This window comes from Chiroxiphia lanceolata, chromosome 16, assembly GCF_009829145.1.
Source record: "Chiroxiphia lanceolata isolate bChiLan1 chromosome 16, bChiLan1.pri, whole genome shotgun sequence".
NCBI lineage: Eukaryota > Metazoa > Chordata > Aves > Passeriformes > Pipridae > Chiroxiphia > Chiroxiphia lanceolata.
In genome coordinates, this window is record NC_045652.1 from 12,646,329 (window position 1) to 12,666,976 (window position 20,648).

The 20,648-nt window shown below is 37.8% G+C and overlaps 1 protein-coding gene across 4 annotated transcripts in view; it reads left to right on the top strand.

Moving 5' to 3' along the window:
• Positions 1-20,648, top strand: part of SDK1 (sidekick cell adhesion molecule 1) — a 396,182-nt gene that overhangs the window by 93,481 nt on the left and 282,053 nt on the right. For all 4 annotated transcript variants that reach the window (XM_032703881.1, XM_032703884.1, XM_032703882.1 and 1 more), the window contains one exon: positions 15,879-16,038. In XM_032703881.1, the coding sequence (XP_032559772.1) occupies positions 15,879-16,038 (160 nt within the window). The remainder of the gene's footprint in view (positions 1-15,878; positions 16,039-20,648) is intronic.

Consider the following 20,648-nt stretch of genomic DNA (forward strand, 5'->3'; position numbering starts at 1 on the left):
AGATTATAATAAATGCCTTGTTTATCTTAGCTGTTTTTCCTCTGCCAACTGTGCAGGCAGAGCTGCAAGGTAAAGGTCCCCCATCCATAGATTTAATCTTTCTTCAGTTCAAAGCTTTGTAAGTAAAAGCAACCATCTGTACAGGACAGCTGTTGAGATCCCTCTCTGACAAGCATTGTATTGGTGCCAAAGTGAAGCTTCTTGCCCTGATATCATTGTGCCCTTATTAAAAATAAGCAGCCCAAACCCATTCCATGTTATCCTTGAAACCCATTGACACAGTAATTCCTGTTACAGTAGTTTTCATTGGAGGTTTTTAATGGAGAACCTCAATGAAAAGGGTTCAGTGCATTCTCAGCCAGGGTATGGTTAGTAAGGATTCGGGCTTGGTTTTGACATTTAAATAATTTTATAAATGTTGGTTTTATCACTCAGGTCAACTAACCCTTCGTTCATTCCATCTGTGGGCAAATGACATAGTTCAAGCAGTTGGTTTTTTTATCTCCATTATATATTTGTCCTGTCCGGAAAAGAAGAAATCTAGGAAATTAAAACAGAAAAAAATATAAAGGCATGTACTTTCGTGAAAGAACAGGCTTTCAATATGTGAAAAAAACCTTGCCCAGGTATTATCAAAGTGAATAAAAATAGAACATGAACAATGTATGAAAGCAAAGAATTGTTTTGAATATACTTGGCTGGTATTCATTTCAAAAGCACAAGAGTGAGGTTCAGATGCATTTAGGAATTTATAATGGAAATTCAGTTGCTTAATGATGCAGATGATTTTCAAGCACCAAAGGGGGAAAAAAAAAAGGCTAAGGCTATACATTTGATTTTTCTCTTTTGCAGTGCTTTTCTTATGTCCTTTTCTGTAGTATTCTTGCCTTCTCAGTATCTGTCTTTGAAATCAATTTCTGATGTCAGGAAAAAAGTTAAAGATGTTGGCAGTGGTTGTCACGGATCAGACTCAGATGTCTCATTAAACTGAGCAAAGAGAGAGCGTGAATCACCTTTAATTTTCAGATTGGTTGGTCTTCGATGTTAAACTGAATGTGATTGATGCCTTGCAGAGTAATATGTGATAATATTTACTGAAACTTCTCTTAAATATTTGAAGATATATTTCTGTGTCTGCCTGGTAGGAATGATTTTGGTTTCCTGGGTTCTTCTTTCTTGGCTGATGGCCTCTGAAGTGAACTTTCAGAACAAATGTAGAACAAGTCAGGCATACCCCTGTTGTGTTGATGATATCAACTTGACAAATGTATTCTGAATTTTGCCTGCAGCCATTAAAATGGAAAGCGAAGTCGGAAGTGTTTTATGGGAGGTTTTTTTATTGCTTGTACCAGCAAGTATTGTACTGATTTTGTCAAAGGAAAACATAATTTTTATAAAGCACTTGCCCTATTGACTCCCAACTAGAACAATATATTTTAATCCATCATTGTGTTATTTTTACTGCTTCATTGTTTTATTTGCCATTATTGTACTTCTTCTGTTTACTTCTAAGCTGATATAAACTAAAGGCCAAAAGTCTAAACTAAATAAATATTGTCTTCATGCTAATTTGGGCTGACTGTTTATTAATAGAACTAGCTTTCTATATATAGAGAAGAGAAATCAGAGAGGCTGCTCTTGAACTTTGCACACACAATTGTGATGGTTGGGTTGTATACACAGAGCAGAAGGTCAGCTCTGGTCATGCTGTTTTGTCATGTATACTGGTTTTATTACTTTTATTTATTTTTGTAATAAATTGTGTTTGAGATACATTGTAAATAGGAACCAGAAGGAGAAAAGTCATCAACTTTTGCTAAATACAATGAGTTGGCAAAAAGCACACATAGAGAAGTGTCTTATGTAATTTGACATATGAATCTTTAATATTTTTTGCTGTGAGGCTGCTGGATTGGCCTTTGTCCAATAAATGTTTCCTGTAACCACGGAATACCTTAATTTAATGTGTTTGGACATTAAAACCATGTCAAAATAAGGACCTGTTGAGTATTGCTAAACAAAGACAAAAACAACTAATTTGCTTCTTAATGAGCCAGCAATAATGCACCAACATTTCAGGCTCTTTACTCTTAAGGCAGACAGGGGTTCTGGCTGAAGGTGATTTCAGAGGTTTCCTCCACAAAGAAGCCTTTTGAAATCCATGCTAGAGAAATACATTTTCATAAACTACATCAATGAAAGTTCTGCACGTGAAAAACATATGAATAGGAGTATTTATGTGATAGCCCCTTGAAATAATAACTGTAAGTAATTGGAATATGTCACAGAAGGTTCAATGAGATTTGGGCCAAACTGCTCTCTGGTTTTTTTTTTTTCCAATAAATAGATTCATAAAATCACAGAATGGTTTGGGTTGGAAGGACCTTAAAGCTCATCCAGTTCCACCCCCTGCCATGGGCAGGGACACCTTCCACTAGCCCAGGTTGCTCCAAGCCCCATCCAACAGGTCCATAACATGGACTTTTTTTATTGGTTTTGTCTTATTCACACCATGATGGGGAGTAAAGCAGTGGAAGTGCCCAGAAGGCTGCCCTGTGACCTGACTGCTGGGATCACTTCAGTTCCTCTGTGCCAGGGGAGGTGTGTTTTACCCACAAAAGAACCTGCAAAATCAAGTTTGTTTGCAGCACTGTGTCAGAGTATTACTAAAGGATTACAACTGTGTTCTGCTTCAGTGGCCTACTCCAAAATTAATTAATCTATAGAAATCTTTTGTCTGTTAAGCAAATAGCTACAGGCTTTCTTTTCTTTTGTAAATCTGATACAGAAGAAACCATTTTCCAGGTGTTTCTAGAGGACTCTATTTCTGCCATTTGCTTGTACAAGTTTATTGTTAGAATTGGAATGTTTTTGCATGTGTTGTAGATAAATGGTTTTGTTTTACAGCTTTAGTTTGGAAGAACAGGAAGTATACCTTGATATTTTTTGGCCATGTATCTAAATATGTGAAGAATTACACATTCCAGTGTGTGAATCAGGAGAGGGAGAGCAGGAAGTGTTATTTGTGAGGCTTTAAACCTCAAATAGCCCAGGTTGTTTTCCAGCTGGGTCGACATTAAGTGCCTGGTGGAAGGTGGAGTTGGTTTAGTTGATCTGGTCTCACCTATCGCTTCTCAAAAGAAGTCAGTGCTCCTCTTACACAAAGAACTGCTCTTTGTTTAAAAATAACTTGAAGCTGCCAGTCCTTTCAGAGAATGTAATTATTTCCTCTGGGGAAAATAATATACCTTATCTACTCAAAGAAAGCATTTAGGATGCCTTTTCCTGCTTTCTTTGTCCTGCAATAATCTACTTTTTTTTGGAGGAACATTTCTGCTGTCACCATTTTTCTCTGGGGCCGGGTGAAAATAAACTCAGTCTGTGGTGTCCTGTGATGCACTCCCCGTAAATATGGGTAATACGTCATCTCTATTTGTCCTTTTCTCCCGCAGAGTTTAATAAAGGAAATTATTCTGATTAATAGCTTTTAGATTTAACAAACAGCACTGTTTGGGGTTATACATCCATCTGGTCCAGTTTCTAAATTGTCAACTTGATGATGTATGTGAACGTATAGAGCAGAAACAGATGACTGGAGGGACTGGTGAAATCCTGCCGAGAATTAAGCTGGCAGATTGTTTCCCCCAGTGAGCAGTTTTATAGAACTTGTAAACCCGCCCAGGGCTTCCCTCTTCCAGGGCACAGGGGTGCTCATGACTGGGAGTTCTGGCTGATTCCATATTCCCTGTGAATGCACATCTTCACTGTTGTCAGGGGGTCTGGGTTCAGAGCTTTGCTCTCCGTCTGTGTCATGCTGCTGAGCAGGATTGAGCAGGATATCTGTATTTATTTCATTAGGCTCCAGCACGGATGATCAGGTGCTTCTGACTTGGATTGCATGAGAGCAGGGTTATGGCACAGTATAATAAGTCTCACATGCAGGTGCTGGGTAGTTTTCTTCTTTGACAGCCTGTGTGTTGTGCACCAGTGAGATGGGACTAAGCTTGATGCTGTGTTTCTGCAAGGAGGCAGCACTCGGAGTTCTGTGTGAGATCCCTCGGGCAGTCACTCACAGACTGTGTCCTGACCCACAGTTTAAAGCAGGACACAGAGGTTACATGTGCAGAATTCCTACTTCTCAACTGGATAATATTTTCTCATCTGAGGACTTACACAAAACTCTACCAGACTTACAAAACCAAGCTTTACACGAGGCAGTTGATCCACTTTCTTCTTTAACGATTTAGAAGAACCATTTATGTGAAGGGCAGCCTTTTGCCTGATTATTTTAGACAAAGTACTCAAACTGAAGACAAACTCATGACCTTTTTTTTTGCATTGTCAGCCTCATTAAGGTATTAAGACTGTCCTGCAGGACATGCCTTAGTAGTAGACTAAGTGATCTCTTTTTTTTTTTTTTTTTTTTTTACTTTAAAAATTTTGGTTTAATAGAATTTCATCTTTTCCCAAGGTTTGAGGGTAACTTTATAAATGGTCTGTTGTCATTGACACAGACTCACCACTGGTTTACAGTTCTTCTTTTTTGTTAATTGTTTCTTAAACATCCTGACACCACTCATAGGTTGTAGGCACTGCTTTTTACTTCTCCTGAGTATTGTCCAGATAACAGAGCTAATGGAGTAGAGCCTCCTTGTACTTAGTTGAATATTGTGGTGATAGGACACAGAGGTGTCTTTTTATTTTCTAGTCAGATGAATTGCACTAAAATGTAATAATTATAGGAATTACTTCTAAAGGATAACACTTCAAGTTTACATTCATTACCTTTTGTAACTTGAAAAAGCCCATTCTGATGACAACTTTTAATACAAAAGGACTTTTTTGCCATTTTGTGAATTGGAAATGTTATATAGTGCAATTATTACTTGTGTCCTGAGAAATTTATCCATATTGGAAGGAAAACAATTTTCCCTTCTATTTCAGTACATGATTATACATTCTGTATATATACATGCTTCTGATAATGGGTTTTAACCAATATTTTATTGATTTACTGTAGTTACATAGAGAGTAATAACTTTCAGTTCTTTGGGATTTCATGATTTTAACATAATGTCTTTTTTTACAAATGGCACAAATGAGTAACGAATATTAGTTGCACTGTGAGCTGTATATCTCTTCAAGATGTTCAGGTGCATTAGTACTGGCTCTTAGAATGGCTTTTAACTGAGTGTTTCTTTTATTACAGCTCATAATGCAGTGAATGCAATCTCGAAGATGATTTATGATCAAAATTGTACTTGCACATCCTTTAAAATTTAAAGCACATTAACTGTAGCATGTTTGCAAACAGTGAAGTAGTTAAAAACTGTGCTTTATTTTATTTTATTACCTATAAGTATGTTTAGATGGAAGTCCCATGTGCTGATCAGAGGGATATGGTGCTTTAGTAAAATATATTTGAAGTTTGGGATGTGCAATTCATTGCTCCTCTACCCTATAGGATACAGAGATTTAATGTAATAGTTCTGTACACAGAACAATCTGCTGCTGATGGCTTCAGGCCTTGATATTAAAAGCAAACACCCCCCCCACAAATCAGCCCCAAACAAAACCCAAACTCAAAAAAAACCCCAAACAAACAAACCCTAAACCTAAAAAAAACCAAACAAGAAGAAAATCTTTCGCTCCTTAATAAAGTTATGATGTTATTTTCCGAACACTTTAAGTTCCCTGTCTGCCTAACTGGGGTTTAACCCTGTCTGACTTACAAATAAATCTTTTATTTTTCCTTTACATATGCTTTTGATGGATGTCATCCATCAATGTTAGCAAGAACAGTAAATGCATTGATCTATTACTACACTTGACAAGTTAAATAACACTTTGTGTAAGAAGTATTGATTTATAAAATCCAGTACATATAATTAACATTAGAACTGTCAAAAGTTGAAAACAGTATTAACTTGCTGCTTATTTATAACCTGAAGAAAATTAAATAAAATTTCCAGATTAATCAACTAACTCCTTTTTTTTGCCTTCAGATATGCCAAGCTCAGTTATGTCTTCTAGAATAGTGATATGTTTCTTCTAATTTGACAAGAAGAAATCATATGTTTCATGGGTATTGTTGGAAATAATTCTGTAGTCTCTAGATCTGTGTATTATCCTTGAAGTGGTGAAAGAATTCCACTTGGATAGTTCTGAAAGGGTTTAGTGTCAAAGATGCAGAAATAAGTGATGATATTTGGGAAAACGAAGGGAGCCAGTTTATGTGAGTTTTCCAGAGAGCCTTTGATCCAACCCTTGGGGAGTGTCCGCACAGATCCTTCAATGAGATCCTCTGAGAGCTCTGCAGGGATCACTCTGTGCTCCTGTTTCTGACCCAGGTGCCTGTTCCAGAGTTTGCTGAAGATGAGGGGAATATTTCAGTTGAGTTCTGTGAACTTTGGATCGTGCTTTATTTTAATTCCTGTCCTAGTCCAGCATCAGAGGAGGATGTGAACAATCCTGTCTCTGCTCAGCCTGTGCTCACCACCCTCCAATTCAGCAGCACCACTGAGCTCCTTTGAGCTGGGTTTGTTGAGGCAGGTGTTATCCAATTTATAAACCTATTAACGTTTTTCAAGTTTAAAGAGCAAAAAAAGAAAATTACAAGTTACATTTAAGCAAAATAACAATAGCAGCAAAGAGTGGGCGTTGCTTTTAACAAAGGTTTTCGCATGAATCATTTCCCCTCCAGTCCCCTTCATCAAAAGAGATGTGTTTATATCTTCTTTGGATATTCATAGCTACTGTGCTGTTTAGAAATAATTCTCTCCTTGAAATAATAAATAGGTGGGCTGACATGGCTTTCAAATCTGGCAGTGCCTTTACTGTGCCTTTTTTTTTTTCTTCTTGCTGCACTCATGTTTCTGTTCTGGTACTTCCAGGCACTCCTAAGCTGTTTACCTTTTTGATTTCATTTATCTTCTACAGCGTAACCAACTGAGAATGGCTTTTATACCGGGGATGAACTTGGGGAAAGCACATTTATGTTGTTATCTTTTCTGTTCTGTTAAATGTTCTGTAGGGTTTCGTCTTACCTTCATCCTGGTATCAGTTGGAATATTTAGTGGAGATATATATATATATATATATATATATATATATATATATATAAAAAAATTACTGGGTAGATATCAGTGTGATCAGACTACCCTACAGTAGTTGGAGATTGGAGATTATGTAGCAGCAACAATAGCTTCCTTTGTGGTTAAAATAATGAAGGAAATCCTGCTATATTTGGATTCTCTTTGGGTAAGGCAGCGTTGCCTTCCACCCGCTGTGGGCCGAGATTTAAACGGTAACAACTTATTTCCTTGTGAGCTCCGTGAGTCTCTGTAAACATCACAGATATGAAGGGAGTATAAAAAGCACAGAGATTGTGCTTTGATGCCAAATTCAGCCCAGAGAGGTTCTAGGTTTCTTTGGAGGTTTTGGTGGTTAATGGGTTCTCTTTCATTCGCCCTCTTTGTACGCGCCTTTTTCTCTCAGCGCATTTGTAACTTTAAGGGATCCTCATGAATATTTAAAAAAAATAATAATTCTGCAGCTTTTTTGGTGGCTGAACTACACTAAACGTAGCTTAAGAACATCATCTCCAGCTTCTTGATTTTTGATCTTGCGGCAGGTAATGGCTTTAAACTGAAAGAGGGTAGATTTAGGTGGGATATTGGGAAGGAATCCTTCCCTGTGAGGGTGGGGAGGCCCTGGCACAGGTTGCCCAGAGAAGCTGTGGCTGCCCCAGCCCTGGGAGTGTTCAAGGCTGGGTTGGACAGGGCTTGGAGCAACCTGGGCTAGTGGAAGGTGTCCCTGCCCATGGCAGGGGGGTGGAATGGGTTGATCTTTCAGGTCCCTTCCAACCCAAACCATTCTGTGATTCTACAGTTTTCCAGGAATTTAAAAAACCCATGAATAGTGATTGCCTTCTGAAACACAACAAAACAATTTTTTTTTTTACCCTGACTGAACTGAATTATTACAGGAGGTCAGAAAGTGAGACTAAAACATGAGGTGTAGAAATTAAATGGGAAAAGGAAACCTTATTGGGACTTTAGGTTAATACATTAGGAGCTGCTTGAGGCTCCGTTAAAATGATATCAGCTCATTATTTTTTTTCTCCTTGGCTGGTCTGCTAAAGAAATCAATTCCAAGAAAAGAATGATACAATTGCATGTGGGAAAATCTTTCTCGGTGTATTTGGGGATAACTGAGAGAGTTTTATGTTGAATGTTAATGGAGTCATGTTACCAACCACTGTCTTTTTTTTTTTCCTATCAGAATCCAGGTCCTATAAAAACTCCTCTGTCGTTCTGTGGGCCCTCCTCCTTTCAGTTCTGAGTGTTTCTAATAAAACTTGAGAAATCTTTTCTTAAAAGGGAATTCTTCAAGAAGTGATTCTGTAGTGAATGGATGGTCTTTAAAGAGATGGCAGTGTTAGGGCGTAGATTTTCTGAATGCAAAGAATAGTTATATTAAGGAGTTTTAAGCAGTTGGTGATAGTAAGATTTTCTTTTTAATCATGAGAAAACCTGCTCTAGCTTTTTTCTGTTGTCTCAGCGTAGCATGCAAATGTATTTTTGTAGTTCATCTAAGGCTGTTTGTAGGGAAAAATGGAAGAAGGTTAAGAGAGATAACAGGGACTGTTTGGGCCTTAAAATAGGGAAGAAAGGTTAGAAATATTAAAACAGGTTTTCCTGTAGCAAGTCACTTTGTGGTGTTTATCTTAGGATTGTAGAAGTTTCTGAGGGAATGAATTGGGTTGTTTGTTCTTTTCAGCAGTTCTGTGTGTTAGCCAAGATTTGGGAAAAACATTTGATCTCTGTTTGCATCAAGAAATGAGGAGCATAGAAGCCAACTGGACTCTGCAGTGCCATTTAGGTAATCCTGAAATAGAGAAGTGATACTTCCATTAAAAAAAAAAAAGAGAGAGTTTTTAATTAAATCTACTTAACTATCAGTGTGAAACACTCATTCTGGCCGCTTGGGACTCCTATTCTATTGAATTGTGGAAAGCTAATCATAACTATACATTACAGAATGTTTAGTTTGCCTCTTGGGATAGAGTGCAACAGGTTTGCAATCTTTAGTTCGATATTTCTTCCATCCAAATCAAATATATGATTGGCAATTACCCAATAACTAACTTGACAATTAGTTATGTGACCTGTTCAAGGCAAAAAAAAAAAAAAAAGTTACCCATTGAAATCTTGTCTCCCTGTGACTGTGCATTTAAAAGAAATAAATGTCACTTACTCTAGAAATATGTAGGCTTCCTCACAGAACTTGCTGAGTCCTAAAACAATTTAATTCCATCCCCAATTAAACCTTTAAAAGCACTATCCATCAACCTCAGCTGATACTGTATTTGCATTCAGGGATTATAATAGAGGTATCCAAAAAGCAGGTTATCTTTTTTATCTATAGCAGGACAAAAATGGGTAGTGTGGGTTCATTTACTTGACATATGAAATTGAGGAAGAAAGACTGATTTAAATACAGTTGCTTCAGTACTCTTCCAATATAAAATCAGATACCGTCTTTGATAAAAGTTCAGGAAATCCATTTTAAGGGAATACTTTATACTATTGTGTGAAAATTCTTAGCTGCAGCAGTATATTTGAAAAATAACCTGATATTTTAATGAAATATTCACCATGATGCATCAGTCCTTTCCAATCGAGGTTTAGAATGAGGTAGTAAAATGCAATTTAAATTTAATTGTTGTACTTGGTGATTTATGTCACACTTCCAACCATGAAAATTTGAATCTCAAAGATCCAATATTTTGGGTGAAATAGACTTCCTGCAAATCAATACAGTTAAAGTGACTGAATGCTCTAATGTATGTTTGACATTGTTGACAGTTTATGAATAGATCATATACTAACTTTCACAGCATCTCACCAATGCATTTCAGAAGGTTTGAATTCAAAAGAAGATTGACTCAAATATATCTGAGTTCAGTCTGACTTTCTGGTACATTTCCCAAGATTTACTGTGTAATAATTCCAAATTCATATGTCATATAAGCTATTGAAGTTCGTTTCCACGAGAGAATACAACTTGCATCCAGAGCTAGCACATTGTATGCGTGTGTATCAGAAACTGAGGCACTAAGATTAAACAACTGAGATAGCAAGATTAAAAGACCCTTTTGAAAAAGAAATAGAGAAAAATCTTTTCCATATCCAAGTCGGGAATAAGAAGAAAATGGTCCTGATTCCCCAGCAAGTTGCAGTTGGTGGCTGTCAGTCAGCACAGAGCAGCTCGTGCTCAGCTGGGTGTGCTTGTGAATGCCACAGCTGAACCTGAACCTGGCCTTCATGGGGTTCTGCTGTCCATAGTTGTACCTTCTTTCTTTGGATTACTGAAAAGATTCTTCCTGCCTTTAGTTAGGGTTTCCTGACTCTAGTTGCCTTTTTAATTTAACTATACTTTGTGTTCCGAGTTCAATCCCCTTGATGGTTCTTTGGAAATACTCTTTTCCTGGCAGTCATTAACCCACCTGAAGATGGCTCACATCTCCTTTCCTGGCAAATCCTGAGAGCAAAAGCATTTCTGTGTTGTTGATCTTCTCCTGGGCTGATTGTTCAGCCTCTGCCTCATTTTCCTGGAAAATTCCTCAGAGATAATTTGGTTCTTTATTTTCCTGTGTCAGTTGATTGTATTTTAGACATGTAGTTGTAGAAAGAGTGACGTGCATCATGCTTTGACGAGGGATTAATAAGCTAAAATCAACAGAGGTGTGTTACTTAATAAACCAATTGTGTTTTTGTTTGGGTTTGAAAAATGTGTCCCAGTTTTCAGTATTGTACCTGTTGGGTGAACTGAGTGATGGAAAGGCAGCTGCTCACATGGTATCTTTTAGTGATTGAGCTATATTTGCCCTGAATTGCTGGTTTATGTGCAGGTTAATCTACTTTAATAGTCAATATTGGCTCAGCTAAAAATGACTTAAAAGTAGAGGTACATAACCAAGACAAACAGCAGAGGCAGTGGACCCTGGGCACTCACTGTGTTTCCTTCCTCTGAGTGTTCAGGACCACGGGAACTGATTTTCTCAGGATGTGAACCCATGATTTGGCCTGTAACTGTTGGTATCCAACATCTCTGGAGAAAAATAATGCTGAGGTTTCAAGAGGGTAGTTGCAGTGAGTTTTACTGATGAAGGGGATGTGATTCTTCTCTGGAGTACAGTAACTTTCCTGTTCTCCGTAGGATAGAGATTCTCAAGATCAAATTGTGTCTTTAATTAAAATATATTAATTCCTGAGGGATAGGACCACGTGACTGCTTTCATGATCTTGTAATGCCTCGTAGTAACTGAAAGATCTGTTTAATCTGACTTTGCTTTATATATTTTACAAAGGTAGGCTCTTACAGGGCCGAGAATCATTAGCCAAGCCTTGTAATTTGTTTCTTAGAGGGTGTGTTTGAGGTCCCTGAGTTGGTGCTCTCCTCATTTTCTGAAGTCACGTTCACTCACACCATCCTTATGAGATTTGGCTTCCCTTGGTTATCTAATGAGTATCTTGGAAGTTTTGTTGTCATTCCATTCAGTACAAAGCTGTACAGTCAGAGAGCCTTTTCCTCTTTCCTCTATTTGTAAGTTTGTGCCTGAACGCGATTTTCAGGGAGGATGGGGTACGAGGGAGCTTTCAGCTGTTCTGTGGTGCATTTCATCTGCCAGGGCTGAGGACAAGCCCAAAGCAGGTGACAATTGCAGACAGCACCATTTTGTATTGAACTGTCAGCATGAATCCAAGCAGAAGTGTTTGTGCATTGTTGAATTAAGTCTTGAAACTATATTTTGAGATAAAATCCATCTAAGCTTTGCATGTACCGAAGAAACTAGACGGGCTGCCCTGGCAGTATAATGAGACTCTTGCAGTTCAGTGATACACAAAAGCAAGGAAGACATGTTGTGGAGCAAATTTCCAGATAATTTTGGCTGTATTCAATGCTGTTTTTTCTTGTGATTTACATAAAAATAAACTGCATCATCCTTTTTAAGGATACAGGTCAGGATGCTGGCGAGTTTGGTAAGCAGACTTAATGAAAATTAATTATTGGAGCTGTGTGTGCACATGTGCCAACAGATTGGCACCTTATCCCTTTACTCCTCCTTGCAACCCAGAGAATTTTTTAATTACTATTACTTTTATTTTTAAATCAGCATTGCTGAAAAGCCAGAAGAGGCTGGAAATATTAACACATGTAGCATTTAGAAAAAGCAACTGTATATAGTGTGAATGCTTGCTTTTTTTCTTTTTTTTTTTTTTTTTTTTTTTGTAAGTAGAAGAGTATCCTAGCTAGGAATATTCATTGCAGTATTTTATTATATTTGCTTCTAGTACTCAGATAGGCTTTCTGTTAGTATTTTACTGCATTCTTAAAGAGAGTAACAACAGAAATGCTTTCCTGGCTTCTCAAACGTTGGTTGGCCAAGGTTGGCCTTGTGGTGAGCCCTTGCTGTCGTTAATTCCTGAGTGCAGGTGTCTCACCCCTATTAACTGACCCCCTGTACCTTCCATCCCTCAACCAGTTATTTCTCTCCTACAGTTTCCTTTCTGAGATGGCTTCTGTTTTTCCTGACAATTTTCCTGTTTCCCTGAGATGCTCTATAACAACCAAACTTGTCCTTGCAGGTCCAATTTAAAATTTTGCTTTCCATTCCAGCCTAAAGATATAAATAAAGCTCAAGGGTGCAGCAGTGGTGTGATGATGAGCCTGAGGTGTGAGCTACAGAAATGCCCAAGTCATCAAAGCCTCTCTGCATGGAGTCTTTGCTCCCTATTTTATTTTCATTTTTGCTTTCAGTGAATATTTAGTGAGCTCTGATTATGTAATTGAATTTGATAAACTGATGGTATGTGATTGATGGGAAAGTCAGGAATAAAAGATTAGAAGATAAAATTACTTCAAGGGTTTAAGTAAATCTTCCAGAGAGCCGGGGTAATTTATAAAGCATGCTATACTCTTTATAAAAATAGTCCCCTAGGTCTGTTAAATTTTAGCTTCTAACAGAACTGGATTGAGTTTGGAGAATCATTTTCATGTAACACCAGCTTGATTGTGATGCTTTAAATAGGAGATGGCTCTGAGTGGGCTGCAGTATCACTGGGTTTGGAATATTTGAGTAGGAAATGTAGGGCTCAGTGACAGACCTGTGGGCAGCAGTCTTTGTCTTCCAAATAAATCGTTTTTTTTCTTGGAAAGACCTAAGTTAGAAGGAGTAAGTGGATAATTCAGAGTGAAGTAATGAAGGAGGTTATGCTGCTGAGTCTGTAAATCACTGAAAACCAGGATCAACAAATGACTCGGGCAGGGGTTTATAGAGCAGACACCAGTTTCACTGTAATCTCCTTCAATGACTCAACTTTCTTCAGGGAGGAATAGTTTAGGAAGCTCATTCCACGAGCAGGTAAATGTTCTCGGGGGACTTGGCACTAATGATTTCCATGTACCAGTTGGTCTCTGTTACAAACCCTTCCCCTGAACACCAGCACTGCTCCCAGCTGCTGCCTTTCCATCTCCAGAGGAAGCCTGACACCTTTAATCTTTTAAGGGTAGAATGTCTGTCTTGGAACTCCCTTGTGAGACTCCCCAAAATATCTGTGAAGCCTTTGACAAGGCTTAACATTTTCTCACTTGTTTAGAAATAGCTTTACAAAAATTTGCTCTTCGCTCTGGGTAAAATAACTGCCTTTCGCATGAACTTCCTCTGGCTCCAGCTTAAATTTTAATTTATAACGTTTAAGATATTGGTTGATTTTACTGGTTAGGAGAAAATGAGAGTTGAGATAAGACGACTCCACAATAATTGCAGTCATTAAAACAAGAAGCTTTGCACAATATATTCTCAGTCATGTAATAGAGTGAAGAAGTGTAAAAACTCTCCTTGGCTTGCCTGGGAATATCTGCTAGTTTGGAATTGTTCCAATTTTTCTCATATGTTGAATTTTTGTATCTTCCTGTATGGCCAATTTAAAGAAGATATTGCTGATCTGCACTCGTCATATATCAGTTTGTTTGAAAAACAGGTTCTTTAAAGTGCTACAAATCAGAAAAGGCCCTTCCCTCAAAATGCAGTTTTTAATTCAGTTTGCAAGAACAGATTTTGTGTGATAGTTTCTAAGTATTGCTTTTTTTTTTTTCTGCATAAATAGCTGTGTTTCTTAAGTTCTAAAAACTTAGGATGCAGTTTGTCAATACAAATCACCAGACGTGTGGGGAGCTGCTGTTTGATTTATGGCCAATTGCAGGAGATATTTTGGCGACAGTCAGCCTGGGGCTCCCTGACCACGCTCAGCTGGAGTCCAGCTGCTGCCCTGGGACATTCTCTGTGCTTCCATGTGCTCTGTGAAGTAATAAAAATTCCCTGATAAGAGGCCAAGTGAAAGATAAGGGCTTAGAGAAGTTGACATCACCAGGCTGGGCTGCAAACCCAGAACACCAGAGCCCCTGGAAAACCACCAACAGCCCTTGCCCTGAGCTCTTCTTGCCCAGTCCATGTGCTCGGTGCCTTGGGGCCATCACCTGTTAAAGATTACAGGGTGTGACCTGTGGAGTCAAGAATTTCAGCCAGCCTTGAATACTACATGAGGTCACTTCCCTATAAACTGTAAAAAAAAAAAAAAAAAAATCTTGAAGTCTTTAAATAGCAAGTATAAAAATGCCTGAGCTTATCTAGAATAAATTTTAAATGAAAGGTTAGCAGTTTAACTGAACCATTACTTGCACTGGGACAACATTTGTATATCTTGGGTTTTTTTGGTATTTTATGTATAAAGTACACACCCTGCACTCTTAAAAGCAGATTTCAGTATCATCTGGCTATTAAATATTATTTATATTTTGGATTAAATCTCTGAATATAACTCATGAGTTTTATATATAGACATAAACTCCCTGGAATGGTTTAAGGCAGGTTGGATGGAGCTCTGAGCAACCTGGTCTAGTGGAAGGTGTCCCTGTCCATGGCAGGGGGTGGAACTGGATGATCTTTAAGATTCCTTCCAACCCAGGCCATTCTATTATTCAGTGTTAATTTTGGTTTAGAAGGTATTTGTACACTTCTAAGATTAAACCTTTAGTTACAAGTAGAAGTTTAACACATGAAGTGTGACAAACTTCGTCTTCCAGAGGTGACTGGGGTGGATCTCCAGCAGGTGTGGACTCAGAATAAATCTGTGTTTGAGTAGAGATTTGGCAATTTACCCATCAAGGATTTTGCTGCTTTGGAGTATTTTGAGTATCTGTGATACACAAGAGTTTGAGACTACATGTGACCCTTGCATATTATTGAAGAACCCTAATTCAAAATCTGTTAGTGGCTTCAGGTAGTATAATTTAACACATTTTGGTTGGCAAGAATGTTGGAAAATACGTTAAACTTGTGATTTTGTGAGATGTTTTTTTTTCTAACTTCTTTTCCCTATCAAAATTCTTTATTTACCCTGAGACTTCTCCTGCTGTGATAATCATTTCTATCCAAGATTACTCTTCTGGTTTCTATTCAAGAAACGAAAAAAAAAAAAAAAGCTTCGAGTGGATTTAATCCTCACAGAGGAGAGGGGGGGGAAAAGCCAATAGGGCTGATCACTGCCTGCCACAGCAGACAATGCTGGAATTCTCATAGGGGTAAACAGTAAACATGGACAAAAGCTTGTCTGAGTGGGCAAGGACTAAGGTTATAAAGATCTTGGGGATTCTGCCTCTGAAATAAAGCTTAGTTATGATGAAACCTGAGCGGAATCGTGTTGTTTCTTGTTTTACGATGTCCATTTTGAAAAGAAATGAGCTAAATATCAGTGGTGTATCCCCTGTTTTCTTCAGTAGCCTCCAAACCCATTTTCCCCTTTGTGTTTCAGATGATGTTGCACCCTACTTCAAGACAGAACCAGGCCTGCCCCAGATGCACCTGGAAGGGAACCGGCTGGTCCTGACGTGCCTTGCCGAAGGCAGCTGGCCCTTGGAATTCAAGTGGTTACACAACGACAGCGAAATCACCTCCTACTCCAGTGAATATAAGTAAATAATCTATATAATCACCTTCTCTAAGTGTAATTGCCAAAAAAAAAACCCACCCAAAACAAATGCCACTCCCCCAGTTCCTCAGTACCTCGAGGAGCTTTGTAGGGACAGACATGTGGCCATTGGTTTTTTTATCATGGAAGAAGACTGGGTTTAGTAAACAGGTGAGATCTCTGTGAGAGAATCTCCTTTGCTAAGAGTGTTTAACGCTTCAAAACATAGGTCTTAATACAGAATTTTTGAGTACCAAAAATGCTTTTTGCTGGAGATGCAACCTTACCTGTATTTGTATAAATAGGAGACATATTCCTCAGCTAAATGTTCCACGTGATGTGACTCCTCCTGGAAGGGAGCTGAGCTCAGTGGGACTGTTCTTTGCAATCAGGTCCAGAAGAATGTGGTCTGTCTTAAATTCCACACAAACCTTTCTGTTTCACCACTAAGAATGCCAAAATTAAGCTGATTGTTTAACAGACTGTTCTTTAATGATTATGCACTTTGCCCTGGGGACCTCCCCAACTCCCTCCCCATCCCACAGACTTCCCATCAAACAGGAGAAAAAGCACGGAGTGGCTTATCAGAGCTACATTTATGCTGATAGGTAGCACATGACTGGCCAAGTATCAAAGTGTCAAACAGCCAGTTTTGTCTGCTTTTCTTTAATGTGGGAGTATTGACTGGGTCTTCTCTGTGCAGTTGGCAATTTTCGTAACTTCAGAGGATTTAACATTTATGCAGCTTACTTGCTGCTCTCAGATTTTGTAGAAATTACCTGGTGAATTCAGAAGTTATGAGAGGTGGGTTTGTGCCAAACAGAGCCCTTGTATAACACCTGTACCTTTAGCAAACCAAGCTGAATACTGCATTTTTGGGATTACGTGAGTTTAGGCAGAAAAAACTTGTGCTTCATCACTACAGATAGAAATTGCAGTAAAATTCAGTATAAAAATGCAGGTTATGATATGAAGTTATATACTGGTCCACCAGGTAGTCCATAATTACTTACCTTAAATATTTCCAAAACTGTAAGCTAACATTAGATCTATTTTTGATATTATTTACATTTACTGAGCAAAGAGGAAAAAAGTCCCCTAAATAAATTTTTTAAACTTTTGGGGGCTGATTTAGAACATTTAGCATAAAGTATTTACCAAATGCTTCCAACCACACATGTAGTTATATGTGAAGTTTCCTGGAAGTGCAAGACTTTTGATTTAGATGAGCCCACCTAGTCCTGTTTTCAAGCCTTGAGATGCCCTGCTACCTCAAAATGAGCCACATGCACATGAAGAGGAGATTTGTGAACACTTTCTAGAAAATAAAAAGAATCTCTAATAGCACAACAAATCACAGAATGTTTGAGCATCACTTTGTGTAAACGCCACTTGTTTTGATCAACAACAGCAGAGTCAGTTGTAGTTGCTCGGCAGAAGGAGCTGAAAACAGCTTTTAATGCATAAGGTGCTGAGAAAAGTGGGATAAAAAATGGTGTGGGAGGACAAACAACATGAACATGGAATCAACAACAAGCAAAGGTTAGAACTCAAGCCTTGTAGATGTGCTCGTCACTGGGAGACTGACATTTCACGATATTAGGAGAAACCTGAATAAGAACGTGTGACATTTTGAAATAAGATCAGAATACCATGGTATTTTTTATCCAAGTGGACACCCTAATACAAAATGAGAATTTTACTGTGTATTGCAGTGTGAGTTAGGATCTTGGAACACCTTTGCCAAGCTCTGTTTACACACACCTGCAATCAGTCCTTTGTTTCTCATCATTGCATTTAATTTAGTCTAGTGAATGTCAGGTCATGATTCAAGCTATATTTAATAATTCTGCATTTTTTTATATTGTTCTTACTTCTATTTCTAATTAAAACATCTGATGCAGAGGTGATTTAGAAGATAGGCAACTACTGGTTTATAATAATAAAACATTGATAGAAAATACTAATTTAGAAGTTGAAGCCCTACTGCTGTTACTACACCACAGTCAGACATAAACCAAACAGGATTTTGATTATATAGGAATGCAAAACTTTAAGCTTCCACAAAGAGATTATATGGCATAGGTGCATAAGGGTGAGTGAAAGCAAGGAAAAGATATGCTTAGACATAAAAATTCCAGTTGCAGAATTTAAACTTTGGCCCCATAATAGTTTGCTCTGCAGTTCTCATGGGTAAATAGTCTGTTTAAATGCACGAATCTTCCTGAGTAAGTGACTTCTGCTGCAATTTGAATCATCAATCAAAGAGTTTTGGTAATTGATATTACTTAGTGAGCCTCAGTTAAAGTAATGTCTATATTGTAACAGGCTGAAAATATATTATTATAACACCCCAAGTGAGTAAAGAACTAATTGGTGTCTTTGCATTTTGACCTTGGTGACCCTGAATGAACAGCTTTTCTTTGTCTAACGAAGCTGATTATGTGCAAAGCCTGGCTCTTACAGTGACTGTGCATACACTGGGCTGGATTAAGAATTTATAAAACAACCTTATAAATTCTTTGTGATCTGAGATACACATAATGGAAACAAATCAGTGCTGCTGACTGCAGTGGCAATTCTGCTTATGTCTAGAAGTTAAGAGGCTTTAAAGTTCAGGCAGTGACCTTTTTCTTTTTTGGTTCCTCCCCCACCTTGTTTTCTTTTGAATTGAGTTTGGGACCAGGTGTGTCTCCCATATTTGCTTTTGTGGGCTGAAATTTACATGAATTTAAGAAACTAAGATTAGGTCTCAGCAGCCATATAATATTTCAAATTACTTTAAAGAATCTGATTATTCTATTTGTGCTTTTGACATCGGACACATTTTAATTTTATTCTGCATAAAAAAAGTGAGATCACTTGATGCATAAGTCCCTTGTTAGAAAGTTTGAATAGATAATAAGTTACATGACTATCTAATAAAATACATTTGCTTTTAATTCTGTGTTCATAATTATGGCTATTAAATCCTGTAGCCCATAGGTTCGCTTTTAACTCTCGGAGCATTTGAAATTCAAATGAGGGTTTCAATTTTAAATTAGGGAGGAAATATAAGTGTTAGTGCATTTCTCCTTGGGTGTCTGATAGCCCTCCATCCTTAAACTGACTCCTGGCAGTGTGGTGATGGAGCATGTTCCGCTCTGCAAGGCTTCCCTTGGAGCTCCCTTTCCGCTTGTCGCTTTACATCTTTCCATAGGAACTTTCCAAGCACCAGTTTCTGGTTGGCTGTTCCACTCAAAATGAAGAAACTGTCGACTCTGACTTTCTAAAGTCCTTGCAGAGATCCCCAGAAACCTTAAGTAGCCTCCTGGCATCTATACAATGGGAAGATCTTCTTGCGAGTTGAGAGCATAGACAAAAATAAAGCAAATTATGTCTTGTCACTGGAGGAAATTTTATTAACTTTTGATATAAATTCATTGTGGGGAAGAAAGTCTTGTTTTGAATTTAGAAAGCACTATTTATATCCCTTCTTGAAGATCAGAAAATAAGTAGAATGGGGAAAGCATAGCACAAAAAAGCAGTATTATGACTGTTGGGTCAATAAAAAAGTATTTTTTAAAAAATAAGACACGTGAGGTGCATAAAGACTGTTTACAATTGTAAACATAGAATCAGAAATTCCATTAATATTTATCTCTTGCCAGGTTTTTAATTTTCATGTTAGTCTCAAATAGCATAACCATATGTCCCATCTCCTTTTTTTTTTTTTTCACTTTTGTTATTAAGTTCTTCTAATTTTGCTTTCCTTACCTGCACATCATACCCAGTAGCTCCACTGAGAATCCAGCTGCTCAGTAGGTTGAGGCTCCCTTGGAATTTCCAAGGTAGATGGCATTTTCACTGTAAATTTTTAAAAGATTTTCATTTCTTCAGGCAACATGTTAAGAATGTTTCCTGCTGAAACATTAATAAGTCAGAAAAGAAAACCAAAGTAGGACACTTCTGATCTAATTGATTTGTTTTGTCCTGGTGGCAGCAAAGCTAACTCTGCATTACTGTTTTAGTACAGATGAATACCCAAAGAAGAAGCCTTTAATTTTGGCTTTATTTAATAGAAAAGCCAATGCACTAAATGTTGGCCAAGTAGGATGCTAAACCTTTATGAGAGGAAAAAAACCTGCTAAGCTATAAACTGTCTGGTAAAATGAATTGTACAAATTAATTTTCAATATTTACTTGCCAGAATATTAAATTTATTTTTTTAATAATTATGTTTTACAACAAAGGAAATTATTCTGATTGCTGCGTTTGCTGTCACTTTGCTGCCAGGGTCTCCCAGGAATCCCTAAAATTTGTCCATGGTGTTGGACTCTCTTTTATTTCCCTATATTTGGTTGTATGACCTATTTCCTATAGTGTGTTTATTGCACTTTGCAGTGATTAGAGCCTGCATTTATCACACCAGATTCTTCTACCTCCTTTGTTTTTCTGGTGTCTGATCCTGCTCAGATATTAAGATCTGTGTGTGGGTGTGTGCAGTGTATCTGAGTATAAGAAGAGATGTTTTCTTTTAGTGGCTTTAAATTTTGAAGATTAAAATTCAGCCGTTTTCTTTTTCCTTATCTTTCATAAAGACTTTCATTAATCCTACCATAATATCTCCTGAAG